At 34.8% G+C, this 15,816-nt stretch overlaps 1 protein-coding gene across 1 annotated transcript in view; it reads right to left on the bottom strand.

The window, feature by feature from the left end:
- RYR2 (ryanodine receptor 2) overlaps window positions 1-15,816 on the bottom strand; it is a 663,784-nt gene that overhangs the window by 88,284 nt on the left and 559,684 nt on the right. Inside the window, exons 71-77 of the mRNA XM_058669392.1 lie at window positions 14,288-14,380; window positions 11,092-11,262; window positions 10,103-10,162; window positions 8,480-8,614; window positions 4,965-4,999; window positions 4,102-4,215; window positions 1,921-2,017 (exon numbers count right to left, since the gene is read on the bottom strand). Coding sequence (XP_058525375.1) covers window positions 1,921-2,017; window positions 4,102-4,215; window positions 4,965-4,999; window positions 8,480-8,614; window positions 10,103-10,162; window positions 11,092-11,262; window positions 14,288-14,380 — 705 coding nt within the window. The remainder of the gene's footprint in view (window positions 1-1,920; window positions 2,018-4,101; window positions 4,216-4,964; window positions 5,000-8,479; window positions 8,615-10,102; window positions 10,163-11,091; window positions 11,263-14,287; window positions 14,381-15,816) is intronic.

Genomic DNA, 15,816 nt, shown 5'->3' with positions numbered 1-15,816 from the left:
TATTCTTCTAAGCAATTTCTAACTAACATAGTGCATTTCCTACACAAATTTCAGCTTCAGGAAGACTTCATTTAATTTCCAGCAAAATACTAATTCATCTCAAGTATAAAAATATACTCAAATAGCAGTGAAAACTGGTTGTCAAATGAAACATTTTTATTGGTTACTCAAATAATGTTAGGTAAACAATGTTAACCCGCATTTACTTTTAACATATTGGTTACTCATTACTATGTCAATTAATTCCATAATGATGTAAATTTTTGCTGATGGTATGTTGGAGCTTTCAATTGACTGGGATGATACTCTGCTGGCTCTGTCATCAGACCAGAGAGGGTATACCTAAGAAACCGTTGAACTTGACGGGACAATAAGATGCTGGACTCTATGTTTGGTATACGCTTGCAATGGGGAAATCTCAACTGAACTTGAGCTGTGGTTATGCAATAAGGTGGAGGAATCCACCATGGTGGGAGGGTTTGGGGAGGGGTGGGGAGAACCCAAGTATCTATGTAACTGTGTCACATAATACAATGTAATTACTGAAGTTAAATAATAAATAATTTAAAAAAAAAAAAAAAGAACTAAATTCTTTACATTTTCAGCTACTTCAAAACTTTTATTTATTTTTTTGTTTTACTATTAGGCAGAACTTTAGCAGTAAGAAAGATGATTAAACAGAATTTACTACTGCTGACTTTTTGGTTAATGATTTTGTAACTTCATTTTTGCATCTGAAATTTTTACCTTATTTGAATAGCGCTGCTCTTTTCTGTATTTTAGGCTTGCTATTGTGTGTACTGGGAAAATTTCCACAAGATACTCAAATATTCTACAACTGCTTGAAGTCTTAAGACAAACTCAACTCACTTAAAAAATAGGTGGGTAAAAAAGGCTTATTCTTTCAAAAATTAAATTACTTTAATCACTTATTTCCTGGTAATTACTGAGTTAAAAATAACTGTTACATAAGTAATACTTCAACTGGGAATCATGAAGCTTTTGTCTTATTAGTTTGCAAAAATTGTGGGACTGTATGCTTGTGAAATGTTAAGAAGATTTAATAAATGCACAAATTCAAAACATGACAGTTCTGACTCCTGTGTACATAACTATGAGTGAGGCAAGCCTCTCGGTTAACATTGTCAAATGGAAATTATGCTTGTCTTCCATCTCATCACCCAGGACTCTCTGTCTGTGCCTAGTGCATCACCAACTTCTCTGTTTACTTTTTTTTCTTTTTTTTTTAAAGATTTATTCATTTTATTACAGTCAGATATACACAGAGGAGGAGAGACAGAGAGGAAGATCTTCCGTCCGATGATTCACTCCCCAAGTGAGCTGCAACGGGCCGATGCGCGCCGATCCGAAGCCGGGAACCAGGAACCTCTTCCGGGTCTCCCACACGGGTGCAGGGTCCCAAAGCTTTGGGCCGTCCTCGACTGCTTTCCCAGGCCACAAGCAGGGAGCTGGATGGGAAGTGGAGCTGCCGGGATTAGAACCGGCGCCCATATGGGATCCCGGGGCTTTCAAGGCGAGGACTTTAGCCGCTAGGCCACGCCGCCGGGCCCTTCTCTGTTTACTTTTACAGCCTAACAACTTTTGACAGCATGCTTGGTGGATACATTCCTTACAGTTCAGCTTTTTATAGTTTATCCTGGGTCTGCGTTTTGAAAAGATGACTAAATGATGTTTATTAATAATGCTTATTTGTATTATTCATTTTCAATGCTGAATTCTTAATTTTGGTGAGATTTCTTGGTTATAATAGTGCATTTTTCATAGGCGCTGAGAGCAGTATCCACTGAGGTTTAAAATTAATGTATCACATTTTTTTTTGTTAAATAACAACTGCTTACACCAACCATATTCCATCAAGTTCAAACCCTCTTTAAACTTATAATTCCATTAAAAACATACTGCTAAATCTTCTATCAGTTTATCTTCAAAGTAATGTTCTTCTGTTTCAATCCAAGACTTTTCATATCCCTGAAGGAAGAGATTGACAGCTCGATGCCTAAAATACAAGCAAAATTTCAAATGAAGGTTTTCTTAATCATAAAGGTATTCAATATTACTTTATTAATAGACTGTGCAGTGAACTTTAAAATAAAATTCAACCTCCTAGCTTTCATCGACCCTTTGAAGATAACAGAGCAAGGTATCTTGGAACACATACTGATTTGGATTGAAATTCTGGCTCAGGCATTTCTATGCTTTGTGACATTGATCAAGTTATTCAAATTCCCCTACTTTCACCATTTTGATTTGCCAAAGAAAGATAATATCACTTACAGTTCAGTTTTGTGAGATAAATAATGTAAAGTACATTGGGTATATATTTTTATATGGTAACTATTTTTATATAGTAAGCTCTTGATAAGGCACATGTTTCAGCAGAGCTATTAGTCAGTATTGAAGTTAAATCAAATACTATATATTCCAAATTGAAATGTATTAAGCGAACTTATGGGAGTGTATGAGAAGAGTTTAAGTCCTGCATTAATGATGATTAATGGCCACCTATGAAATAAAACCACTGAATTCTAGAAGAAGCAACATGAAATGAAGAATGTGGAAAAGATTTACACATAATAAAGGATAACAGATCATAACCATAAGGAAGCACCATAAGAAATTCAAAAGTGATAGAATGAGGTGGTGCTACTGTTGGATTAAATGCTGAGCTCAAGGATAGCAAAAGCAGGCTAACAGTCATGAGACATGCTAGCAAGATCGGTGTATGAAGTGTCTTGAGAATTGGGAAAGAGAATTTGCAACACAGCTGGCAATGCTGGAGATCAACACTAATTCTTTTGGTACGAGAGGGAGGCTGGGGGATGCTCCCACGCTCACTGGTGCATCAGAATCACCTATGTAGCATGTAACCTGAACACAAGCTAATCCTCACAAAAATTCTCATTCAGGAAGATACGGCACAGATACATAAGTGCTTTTTAAAAAATATGTGGAGGAAGAAGCACTGGAGTAAGGGATATGATTTTTAAAATGAGATGTAGGAGAGGTGGAAAGAGCGTGGTATCTTAGAAACTGCTCTGAATCTGGTGGCATCTACTTGATATGAGGGAGGCAACAAATGACTTGACCAGGTGGCAATAAAGGAAAGGTGGTGATTTAAATTACTTCAAAGAACAACTGAGGAAATTTGTGTAGTGACCATGTAGTGATGAGCAGAAAATAAATGAAAATATAACTTCAAGATTAATATTTTATTTGATCCCATAATTGAGTCAGAGAATTCAGATGTAGCACATGATTTGAGAAACAAGCTCATATATTTTAGGCTTAACCAGTATTAAAGATGTTTAGATACAAAAAAAGAACAAAACTTTAAAGGATCTTGAATCAGACAAATTGCTCCAACCCTGTAGCACAGTAGATATATGCAATCTGTCCTGGAAACAACAGGAAGTTGCAAAGTTAGAGAAGTACATGAGTTGAGTTCTGTTTACCAAATCTAGGGATGCTGTCACTTGTATGAGATTCAGAGCAGAATAGAGCATGTTTTCCTGGAGAACTGCAAGAAGGCTGAAATTGGTATCCTAACATTACCAACAATCTTCAAGTGTATCAGAGGATGCCACATTAAGTATTATCTATTATACCTCCAACAGAAGATTAATGGGACTGTCAATTCTGATCATATCAGCTCTTTATACTACATCAGCACTTTGCATCAAGCAGCAATAATTACAAAAATAATAATGAGTAACATCTATTGTGACAAGCTCACTTCTAAGCTGTCTGCATATATCAACCCAATAAATAATAATAATAAATGCATGAGGCATGCTCAAACATGATGCAGTTGTAGAAACAGTAACAAGGTCACATAATTAATTGGGCCAATCTCATATAGTCAAGAAGCTAAGAGGTCAGGATTCAGAGAGGCATTTCTCAGTATAGGAAGGTCAAACAGCAACTACGTTATAGACCACAGAGTCTGAAAATATTAGAAAGTGTAAGCTTTACATTAAAAAAACCCTGTAAATTGCTCCCCTCCTGATTTTGCTAATATAAAGGCAGACTCACTATCACTCATTAGGGAAAAATAACCATTAAACACTAAAAAATTCTGACCTTGGTAGATTATACAAGGGAGCCATTCGGAAGCAGGCCACCACCGCCCTTTTCCTTTGCTTAGAGAGTAGCTTGTGCCACACAGCCTTTTTAGACCGCTGAGGATGTTCCACCTAAGGCAGAAGAAAGAAATAAATACACACGGAAACCTCAAACCACCCTCAAAGCCAGTGTACTGAGTTATTATAAATATCCTACATTGGAATTCCAAGTCCAAAAGGAATTTAAAATTATGATGGAAAATTCCAAATCCTAAAAGTTACTCAATGCTACATTTGAGACAGTTTCAAATGCAACATGAATTTCTTAGAAAAAGCACAATATTTTCCCAATAATCAGTACTTCAGAAGCTATGTCATTTCTAAAAATCAAGGAATTATAAAGGAACCCATGACAAATCATTTATTCTATTCTTCATTTTCTTTATGGCTGTAAAATCTGTTTTTTTTTTTTTTTTTTTTGCCCACAAAAAGTAGCTTAAGTTTAATTTACTTAGCCACTGTAACTAATTTTATCCTAAGAGCTACAGAGGCACTTTTAAAAAAGAGAACATTAAAATTCTAGAAAAATTAAAATCTATTGTTCCTTAATATAAGATAACAAGGCTTTGTGAAAACACAATATCAGGAGTGAGTAAAGGGATATAATTTTGTAAGAAGGTTAACATATGTATTCATTTTGTTAGATGGGACAAAAGAAAATTCAAGTTACAGTAAATGATGCAAGCAGGCTATTTATTTAACTAATGGTTATTGGAGCTCCAAGAGGAAAAAAGGATTAATTGTAAGTATTAGCAAGAAAAATCTAGATATGTAATTATGAATTAATTAGTAATGTCTAGGCAATTGAACACTGTACTTCCCAGATTGTAAAATCTCCGGCCAATAAATTTAGATTTCTGGAAGAAATAAAAATGTTTTGTTAGGCAAGGAAAAAAAAGTAAAACTGAATGTGTTATCCTTTTTAATAAAGGGTTAAAATTTAATAATGCCTCCATTAAAGCATTAAGAATATTTATTTACACAACAGTGGCTTAAAATTCTTTTCAGGCAATATCCATTTAAGCAATTAAAGCAGTTTATTTAATTGGAAGGCATTTGTTTCTATGACCTCTATTTTTTCCATATGTTCAAGAAACACTGACAATTAGCTACTTGAGTTGTATATTGATGAATAAGTTAAATAAGAAATTGCTGAACTTTAATGCAGTAAGTGAAAACAGAATCAAGGGCAGTGCTGTTCACTTGTACTCAACACTGCTTCTTAACGGATACACTGCACTTTGCCCAGTTTTGGTGAGGGTCAACAAACATGAGGCATTGATGATATAGTGACCTTGAAAAATAAAGACTACTATTATAAAGTCTATCATTTGGCAGAGTATTTTATTAAATAAGAAAAGCTCTTAAACACTGGACTTTGCTATAAATCAAATAAGGTGTAACTTAAGATTTGTGATTCAAAGTTGACTACTAAGGTGTATCTTGACAAATCTAAAAGTCTTGAAGTGCTGATTTATTAGTTTAGCCAGACACTGAGTATTAAGGAATTAAAAAGTAACCTACCATCATAAGAAAAATTATCAGGTGTACAACATAAAAGATATGTCTGCAAAGGTCATTAATATGGAAGATAAATAAACAAGCAATCCCTGTAAATGTATTGATTTTTACATTAACATTAATGTTAAAATATCCTTTGCAAATTAATTTTCATTAATAACAGGGGACAATTTCTTTCTACTCAATCAATCTCCTCATGATAATCTAATTTGTCGTCCTATTAGCCTTTTGAACATGAGAACACTTCAAAAGTTCAGAGAAATGGTTATTGTGATAAAGCTATGCATGAATTGAATCCTTTTGCATCAAAATAATCTTTTAATTCTGATTTGTTTGAACTCTTTGAACTAACTACATATTTGGTTAACTAAAATCTGATTCCTATAGAGTTTCCTAGACAATTTCTACCTCTGCAAGATTAGACAAGGATTATCTACTTCCTAACGAGATTATTTTGGGGGTAATTTTTTACCCTCTTCAGCACAGTTTTTATTATAATACATGTTTAATTGTTTACATTGGTCTGTGTCTATATTCTTTAATGAACATGAACTAGGAAACAGCCTCCATCACCATTATTGAGTGTAACACTGCCATCACACAGAGCATTCAATGAATGTTCAAGGCATGAACAGATACTTAGTAAAGTGAATTTCATTTTAGAAATGTCATCATTTTAGCGGCTGACACTGTGGTGTACAGGCTGTCACTAAATGGGTGCCAGTTCAAGTCCCACCTACTCCACTTCTGATCCAGCTACCAGCTAATGTGCCTGAGAAAACCAGTGGAGGATGTGAACCAAGTGCCTAGGTACCTGCATGTACTCCAGGGAAGATCCAGATGAAACCTCTGTCCCATGTCTTCCACCTGGCCCAACCCTGGCCACTGCAGTTATTTGGGGAGTGAACCAGAGGATGGAGGACTCTCTCTTTGTGTCTCCCACTTGGTAACTTTGTCTTTCAAATAAATAAATCTTTTAAAAAAAGAAATGCTATCATTTCCCATGATTGGATATGTTTAGTATATGTTTAAAATAAAATATAATAAAGATTTTACTAAGTTACACTAATTTATCTAAAGTTAATTCACAAAAAGCCAGATATGTCTTAGAAACCTAACAGGATTAAAAAATTTAAGGTAAAATAATGCTGTCAGAAATAGTTCTCCACTAGCTGTTTTAATTAACATTTAATAATGTTCTTTACAATTATATAATAAACACATTTCTATAACTTTGTAATAACTTAAAACTTCATTACCTTGAGCTTTTTCATTGGTTAAGATAACGCTAATCATTCAAAGGAAAATATTAAGTTCTAAAACATGTGCTTTGAGAGGATACTAATTAATTTAATTCCATCAATCATAATGACAAATTGCATGTAATTGGAACTTAAGTCTCTAAATAAGCAAGAAGCAAATAAAAGTAATATTACATTATATTATATCCTTGCATTATTTAACTGCTCAGGGCAAGCAGTATGAGTTCAAGAGAAGATAAAATAGGAGTCAAAGAAAAATATTTATTCTTTTATTTATTTATTTATTTATTTATTAGACTTATTTATCTTCATTGGAAAGTCAGATTTGCAGAGTGAAGGACAGATAGAGAGAAAGATCTTTCATCTGCTGGTTCACTCCCCCAGAAGCCATGATGGCCAGAGCTGAGCTGACCTGAAGCCAGGAGCCAGAAGCCAGGAGCCTTTTCTGGATCTCCCATGTGAGTACAGGGTCCCACGGCTTTCTGCTGTCCTCCAGTGCTTTCCTAGGCCACAAGCTAGGAGCTACAAAGAAAATGGAGCAGCCAGAACATGAACCGGTGCCCATATGGGATACTGGTATGGAAGGCAAGGACTTCAGCCACTATGCCACCGCACCAGGCCCCAATATTTATTACTGCTATGTTGAAATGTTCAAAAACTGATGTAGGAGGCTCAAACAATTCCTCAAAACATTATATGGCAAAGTTCCTGAGATGATACAGAACAATTTCATTATTTTATATTAGGTATAATTTTTTTCCTGTGTTATAGAAACTATCAGGAAGCTACTGCTATAAAAGTCCAGTACCAGATCACACAGTGGGGTTCACTCTAAGATACCTCCTCTGATGTGAATTTATTGCTGTGTTACAAATATAATGGATAATTCAGAGAACAACCTTTATATCAAATATAATGGACAATTCAGAGAACAACCTTTATATCAATTATATTTGATGACTGATGATAATAATGTAAAATGTTATTTGAAACTTTATAGTCAAAGGCATATGAAATTCAACTATACTGTGAGCTTTATGATGAAAAATAGGTTATGACTGGAAACATAAAAAGTTACATGGTTTTAATATCAATGTACTGATATTCTCTCTAAATGGAATTTATTTTTGATCTCAGTGAAAATTAACTCAAAATAAACCTCAATTCAACTAGAGAAAAATAAGTTCAAATACGTTGTCACAAAGAGTAATAACAACTAGGTAAGCACAGTACACTTGAATTTATGGTTTTTGTTGTTGTTAGAACAGTTCAGAATTAAGTTTATAAGCCTAGTTATTTAATTTCAGAAATATTTTTGAATATTACAATAAAAGAAATGCCTTGAAGACACAAGATAAAGCATATGCTACCACAAAAACTGCATTCTTGGGAACTGTATTTAATAGGTGCCAAGCTTCCCATGGCATATATTTTTAATAATAAATATACTAAATATATATTTTGGGTGATAGTTAAGAAATCAATGTACTTGGTCTTAAAAAAATGTATGTATACAAGTGGGACAAAAATGAGTGAATCAATACAGAGTCTGACCTGTTCCAGATGAAACAGCACATTGGCTATATCCAAAACTCGCTCCACTGTCTTCTCTGGATCAGTGGTACCCTCAGTCCTGTTGGGTAAGTCTTTATACAAAGCCATTTGCCATCTAATAGCAGGATCCTCCAACTGCAGAAAAAGGAAAAAAGTACATGAAATGCAAAGTTACATTCTAAAGAGGGTAGAGGTTCTATCTGCAATTACGTATTGAGCACACTACAGTACTGAGACCATGTGATAAAGTACAATTAAGGAGAGTGATCATGTTTAGTGGCTTAACCCACAGCACAATGACTATAGTTAATACTGCAGTGAGTTCTAGAAATCTGGTAAGAAAGCAGATTTCAAGTGCTCTTAACACATACTCACATGCAAATAGCACCTATGTCAGGAGAGGGATATGTTAATTAATCAGGTTAGCTATAGCAATCATTTCACATGCTTATATGCTAGTACCTAAAGACATCAAGTTAAGAAGCTTCTGCACTGCAAAGGAAACCTTTACCAAAGTGAAGAGCCAACTAACAAAGTGGGAGAAAATATATGCAAACCAAGCAACTAATAAAGGATTAATATCCAAGATCTATTAAGAGCTTAAGAAACTCAACAAGCACAAAACAATCCAGTTAAGAAATAGGCAAAGGAAATGAATAAATTTTTTCCAAGGATGAAATTCAAATGGACAATGGACATGAAAAAATGCTCAGAACCATTAACCATTAGAGAAATACAAATAAAAACCAAAATATAGTTTATCCTCATCCCAGTTATTAATAAACAGACAACATCTAAGAATTCAGAATTGGAAACCTGGGAAACCAAGATTGAAATTTTAAAAATAATTTTCATCTAGAGACAGAGTTTTGCATGAGTGACTTATAAACATGTTTCCTATGATTAAATAAAAATTTTCATATAAGCTTTTATCTGATTTGTATTCTTCCTTCTATTTAATAAACATCTTATTTAACAACTAAGATGGAACTAGGAATAAAATAATTCTGCTTGTAAGTATTTTAACCTTTATATACCAAACTTTTAGCATTAGAAAATAAAGAATTCAATGACAAAAGGAATATGTATATTTACTACCTCTTTATTTCTATTTCTCATTTCTTTAGCAGTGAAACAGAAATACTGACAATAAATATTTCATTTTCTGTTTCCTTTTTCTCATTCCCCAGTGTGAATATATCCTAAATTCTCCCCAGTCCTCCCAAAAGTGATCTGCAGAATACAGAGGAAGAATTTCTTTCTGCTCCACAGCTTAACCACTCTTACTTTACCATTTTTTTTGAGATTTGCATAAACCCTTCGAGTCACTGCACATTCAATCCATTCACTGCACACTCAATCAAATTCAGATGTACAAAGCATATAAGTGCTATTGATTTCAGTCAATGACATATTGTTTTCAAATTTGTCAATTTCTAAGTAAAATATATTGATTTTTGCCTTCACAGTATCTTTAGAGTATTTGATCACAAAGGATTTTAAAGTAAGGACTAGAATGTTTTCAATGATCTTAACTCTTGAAGTAGCGAGACGTATAATATTACTCTAGAGAGAGGTTAGATTTTAGATAACAAGTATGTTCCAGAATCATTTTTTTCTTACCTTCCCTTGTAAATGAATGTTACTGCGGATTATATCTCGTACTTCATCCTCAGTGTCTTTCTGTCAAGAGATATATGTTACCTGAAAGGAGTCTTACAATGCATCAATATTTGGCAGTCAACTGAAAAATACAATTCTGAAATGCTACATTGGTCAAACATCACTATTAAAAGACAGACCAACCTGACCCAAGATAATTACCTATTCGAACTGCACAATAATAGCATTAAGACTCCACAGAATTATGTTTCCAATTCATAACACGGAGGTTGGAAGCTTTACCACGATTGTTATTCAAGGTTATCTAAATACCCACAAAGTTATTTAGCCGTTAGCAATGAATTCTATGGTCTTAAAGTAACAAGAGGACTACACCTGAGAGTGAAAAATGAGAGAACAGCCAAAACCTCCTCCCAATTCACTCATTTTATCATGCTAAAATCGGGATACACTGAGAGGTGCTTCAGAGACTCTGGAAATGAGGATAGGAGGAAGATGTCCTCCAATAGATATAAACAGAAAACAGTCACCTCAACATGTATTTTTGAAGGCTCTCATCCTCCTTTGCATAGCTATGAAGAGGAAACACAGAGCATATAAACGAATCTTCAAAAGCCAACTCCTCATGCTTGCAGGCAAAGGAGCTGTTGATGTGAGAAATCAACACCTTTTATAACTACTTTGCTTCTAATACTGAAAAACTCTCATTCATACATTTGGATATATTTCTCATCACAAATTTCAAGTGGGAGCTCATAAAAATTCATTTCCCCCACTACTAGAGATATATTTGTGACTTTTCTGTTTGGTTCTTGTATATGCCCTGGAGGTGACTAACATGACTTCGGGATAAAAATGTCCTTTAAAAAAAATGGAGGCAATCTCTGCATTTGGGTCTTCAGGAAATATTGACCTAGAGCAGGGAGACAAAGGAATGCAAATGCTGGAGGTTGAGGCATCCCTACGACTGTGATACAAGGCAAACTTACCAGACTAAATCGATTTTTGGCCAGGGCAATGAGTTCCTGGTCCCCAGGGGCGCAGATGTTCAGCCCAATGGGCAGTAATCGCTTCAGTGCAGCTACAATGAGAGAGGTCTGCATAGAATACCGATCTCCTTTGCGCTTCATTTTCTTCCTTTCCTGGTCAGAAACAGCTGCCTGAGGAACCAAGGGAGAGGATGGAATCTTTGCCTGCTTTTCTCACATTCCGATTAAGAAGCAGTAAGAATGCTTATATTCCAAGGGGATGCACTAATTGCATGGATATTTGTATATATATTTATCGAGTGTTAAGAGGTTAGTCTGAACAGGGTTATCAGAAAAAATAACATTAATTTGTACTATTAAACTGTTCAACTGTCAAAATCATGATCAGTAATTTGAAATGAGTCTTTGTTCAAAAGGAAATGTAACTAAAATGATACAATTACTTAAGAAATCATCAACCTCCATCTGCTACTAGCATTTTAGTTTTAGTAAAACATTGCTCAATACAGCAAAATTCTGATTTGTATCAGAGTTGTGGAGTTCCTTAATTTTGGAAACAATATTTCTTTATGTTAGAGTCAGGATAAACAGACAAAAGATAGCTTCCATTTCCTAAATGTCTATAAGCCAAGAACTGTAAAATCAGTCCTGGATTCCCAGTGCGTGATGAAATTCAATTACAGGAGCCATCATTGCCTTCTCTCATCATCTGAGTTGGCACAAAGCTCAAATCAGGAGGCAGACCTGGGAACTGAATGCAGATGCTACAGTATGAGATCTGGATATCCTCCTCAGTCTTAGTTGCTAAGCCCAATGCCTGCCACTTCCTTAATTTTAACTTAATAAAGTTTGTTTGATTTTTCTGGTTGTTTAAACAGAAAGAATTAAACCTGGTTTGATATTTATAAATATTTAAACTGTCTTATACTATGAATAAGTAAACTTTATGCCAAAGGCCAATTGCTCAGTTGTAAGAAACACCAGAAAAACAAATTCCCGTTTATCTTTAAACAATAATATTGTTTCCCCACCCTACAGAAAATGTGTTAACTAAGAGAAGTTGACACACTTTTGAACATCTTTGGATGAAATCAGTTAGTACAAAGAAATTAAACTTACAATCAAATATCCCCATACAAATTTGTATGTGTTAGTTTTGTTTGTTTGTTCAGTGTGTCTTTCCGAGTATTTTGTCTGTTTATAAATGTCTTACAGTAGTTGATAAAGAGTGTAGTATATCAGAAAACATCAGGTGTGAATGGTACATAAAAGAGAGATTAGGGAATGTGTAGGGACAGAGCCCAATGCCCTGAAACCTTTAATGGACTATGAGGATGTTTAAAGTCATTCTCATCCTCTCAAATGAGTTGTTGATCTTCTTTATGTTCTTGCCAACATTGACCTAAAATGATACATGCTAAGCAGAAAAACTGACTCATAATTTTCAGTTGAAAATTCTGTGAAATGTGAACTATTAGTATAGAATCTACTAATTCTTCAGACTTTTTATTGGTGCTGGGAGAGAAAAATCATCATCTTTCATGTTTTATTCCAGAGCACAGATTGTTTGGTAAAAGCTAGTTTCCTTGCCTAGAGTAACATACTATTCTGTAACTTTGCTCAGTAGGCAGAACATTTTGTGTGCTATCAAACAAGGTAAATTTATTTCTCTTATTTAGCAATAATTCATAATATACAGGCATACATTTTAAAGTTCTTGGAAAACAATCTCCTCTCCAACAAACAATCTCCACTCCAACATGAGTGACACAGAAAACAAAAACTCTGGAAGTATATTTGCGACCTCAGACATGAAAACCTGAAATTCATTCACACGGTTGTTAATGCAGCCAATTTTTTAAAAGTTTTTTAAAGATTTATTTATTTTTATTGTAAAGGCAGATCAGATTTACGGAGAAAAGGAGAAGCAGAGAAAGAACTTCCATCTGCTGGTTCACTCCCCAAAAGGTCTCAATGGCCAGAGTCAGGCCAATCTGAAATCAAGAACAGGAGATTCTTTCAGGTCTCCCTCATGGGTGCAGGGTCCCAAGGCTTTGGGCCATACTCTACTGCTTTCCCAGGCCACAAGCAGGGAGCTGGATGGAAAGCGGAACAGCTGGGACACAAACCTGTGCCAATATGGGATCCTGGTGGATTTAGTCATTGAGCCATTGTACCAGGCCCTCAGCTACTTTGGAGATTTATAATTATATACATACTCACTTCTGATAAATATATAACATTAACTAGTTTTAACTGATAATTTGGAAAGTATGGCATGTATGCATTTTGTGCCTGATATATGAATATGTGAATTTTTTTTATTGGAAAGGCAGATTTATAGAGTGAAGGAGAGACAGACAGAAAGATCTTCCATCTGCTGGTTCACTTCCCAAATGGCCACAACTGCCAAAGCTGAGCAAACTCAAAGCCAGGAACCAGGAACTTCTTTCAACACTCCCACATAGGTGCAGGGTCCCAAGGCTTGGGGGCTTCCTCCACTGCTCTCCCAGGCCATAGCAGGAAGTTGGATGGGAAGTAAACAGATGGGACATGAACTGGCACCCATTTGGGATCCCAAGGTACAGGACTAGCCATTGTGTCAGGCCCATGAGTATTAATCATGTTTTCATTCCGATGCCTCAGCATTTGGGGCCTTGCCTATCCTGGAAACTGCCCCTCTTAGGGCTGGGCAATTAGCGATGAAGGTACCCCTCAATAAATCCAGGGCCCACATCTCCAACTACCTCCTTTTGTCACTAGTCACCAGCCCTGTCTCAGGGTTAGGTAGTAGGAAACCAGGAAAGACAGTGCTACACCCCAGAGCCTATCTGACATATCCTGATTCGCCAGTTCTAAAGTGGTCTTCTCCATTTGGGTCCATCCATAGAAACTAAAACAAAATTCCCTGGATTCTCTGACACTTCCCTGATTCTGGTGCTTCCCAACATGGTTCTTCTCTTTGGCTGCCCTATTTCTAGGAATCTTTGCAAAAAAATAAATACAAAATACTCCTTCCTTTATTTTAGTCATTCTCACATCTATGTGTCTTACCAAGCCCAACATCCCGGGAAGTAGTTGTGTTTTAAATATTTAGATATTTGAATCAGTATAATAAAACCGCAGGCTATAATTGTAAGCCTTCAAAACTGTAAAAAAAATCAATCCATGAGACAATAGTGAAATACAATATTACCTTTGACATCTTTGACTTTGTGTCAGTAATAAGGAAAGACATATTGTTGATTTCATTCTGTACAACAAAGTTTTGCTCTTCTCTTTTGAAATTCTGCAAGTAGCAAAAGAAATCTTAGTTAAAACCACATAGATTAGAAACATGTCTACAACGCTGATTTGCTGTATGTACACACACTCACACACACACTTACGAAAAAATGGTAGAAATACTCATTGAGTATCTAATGCGGGAGCTAGGCTATGGATGGCAGCTCTATAACTACACATGAATATGTATTTCCCAGACGTGAGAATTTATTTTACCAGGTCACATGTTAACATGTTAGCTGGCACAAAACCCACTGTTTCCTAAAATGAACATGTACTTTTTGAGGACACACAGAACTATGATGTATCTGCCAATCTGCCAGATATACGTCCTTTTAAAATAGCACAATATCCTCTTTGTCACTTTTAATTTGGAGACATACAAAAGGATGGCAAATACGAGCGCATGAATGCAACACATATTAATAGAACTGTATTTTGATTATATCCGCGTGAGTTTCAAAAGCATACCACCAGATATTTCATTTTTAAATTATTTTATTCATGAGATAACTAAATTTTGTGCATTTTACAGTATAGATTATTTTTCAATTCCTGGAAGTACAATTAGGCATTTATCTAAAAATCTGCTAATTCAAAAAAGTATTCTTCTTCAAAGTTTTGCCTTATGTATACATTTATAGATGCTTTTTGGGTATTTTTATATTTCAAGAAGCTAAGGATCCTCAATTCTTCATGGAAACTACATACTTTTTCTAAGTTCATCTAAGTGATATCTTACTGGACATTCAATAGAGTAATAGAACAGAAAATACAAAGTAAAAAGTCACAAATTAATCCATACTCTTTGGCAGGTAAAAACTGATTTCTTCTGGATTTTAAAGTTTCTTTCCGAGGTCTTAAATAATCTATGTGAGCTACTTAGGATAAGAAATCATATGTTTTTATCTAGTGAAACAACAACTCAAAAATAATTTTCCATGATAATGTCAATGTAAACTACACATTAGCATGTGAAAAGACCATCATCTCATATATTCTTTTCTGTTTTATTAAGACTTTTTACGTATATCTTTAAATAAAGTTTGATACTGACAGACTACTATGTAGGAAATAAATAGTATTTAACATTTTATAAGCATTAAATATGAATGTTTAAAAACTGTTGTTTATTCAAAGCAATTTGGTTTTTACAACAATGTACTGAAGTAAACTGAGAAGATACCTCACAGGATGGAACTGAGGCTGAGGTTTCTAGTCTAACTTTTTCAGTCTTCCCTTACAAAGCAGCACAGAATTCTAACTCATGTAGGATTCCTAATTTTCTGTAATACTAAATATGATCTTGACAGGGAAAGCTAGTGAATAAAAACGGAACATCTCTATGCAAAGCTAATGTTATTCTAAGATTTAGTGGCAATCTATAAAAATATTTATGCAGTACAATTAAAACATCTCTGTGATGTCTTAAAGACAAAC

Source organism: Ochotona princeps, chromosome 10 (assembly GCF_030435755.1).
Source record: "Ochotona princeps isolate mOchPri1 chromosome 10, mOchPri1.hap1, whole genome shotgun sequence".
Lineage (NCBI taxonomy): Eukaryota > Metazoa > Chordata > Mammalia > Lagomorpha > Ochotonidae > Ochotona > Ochotona princeps.
This window is presented reverse-complemented; position numbering and strand designations above follow the sequence as displayed.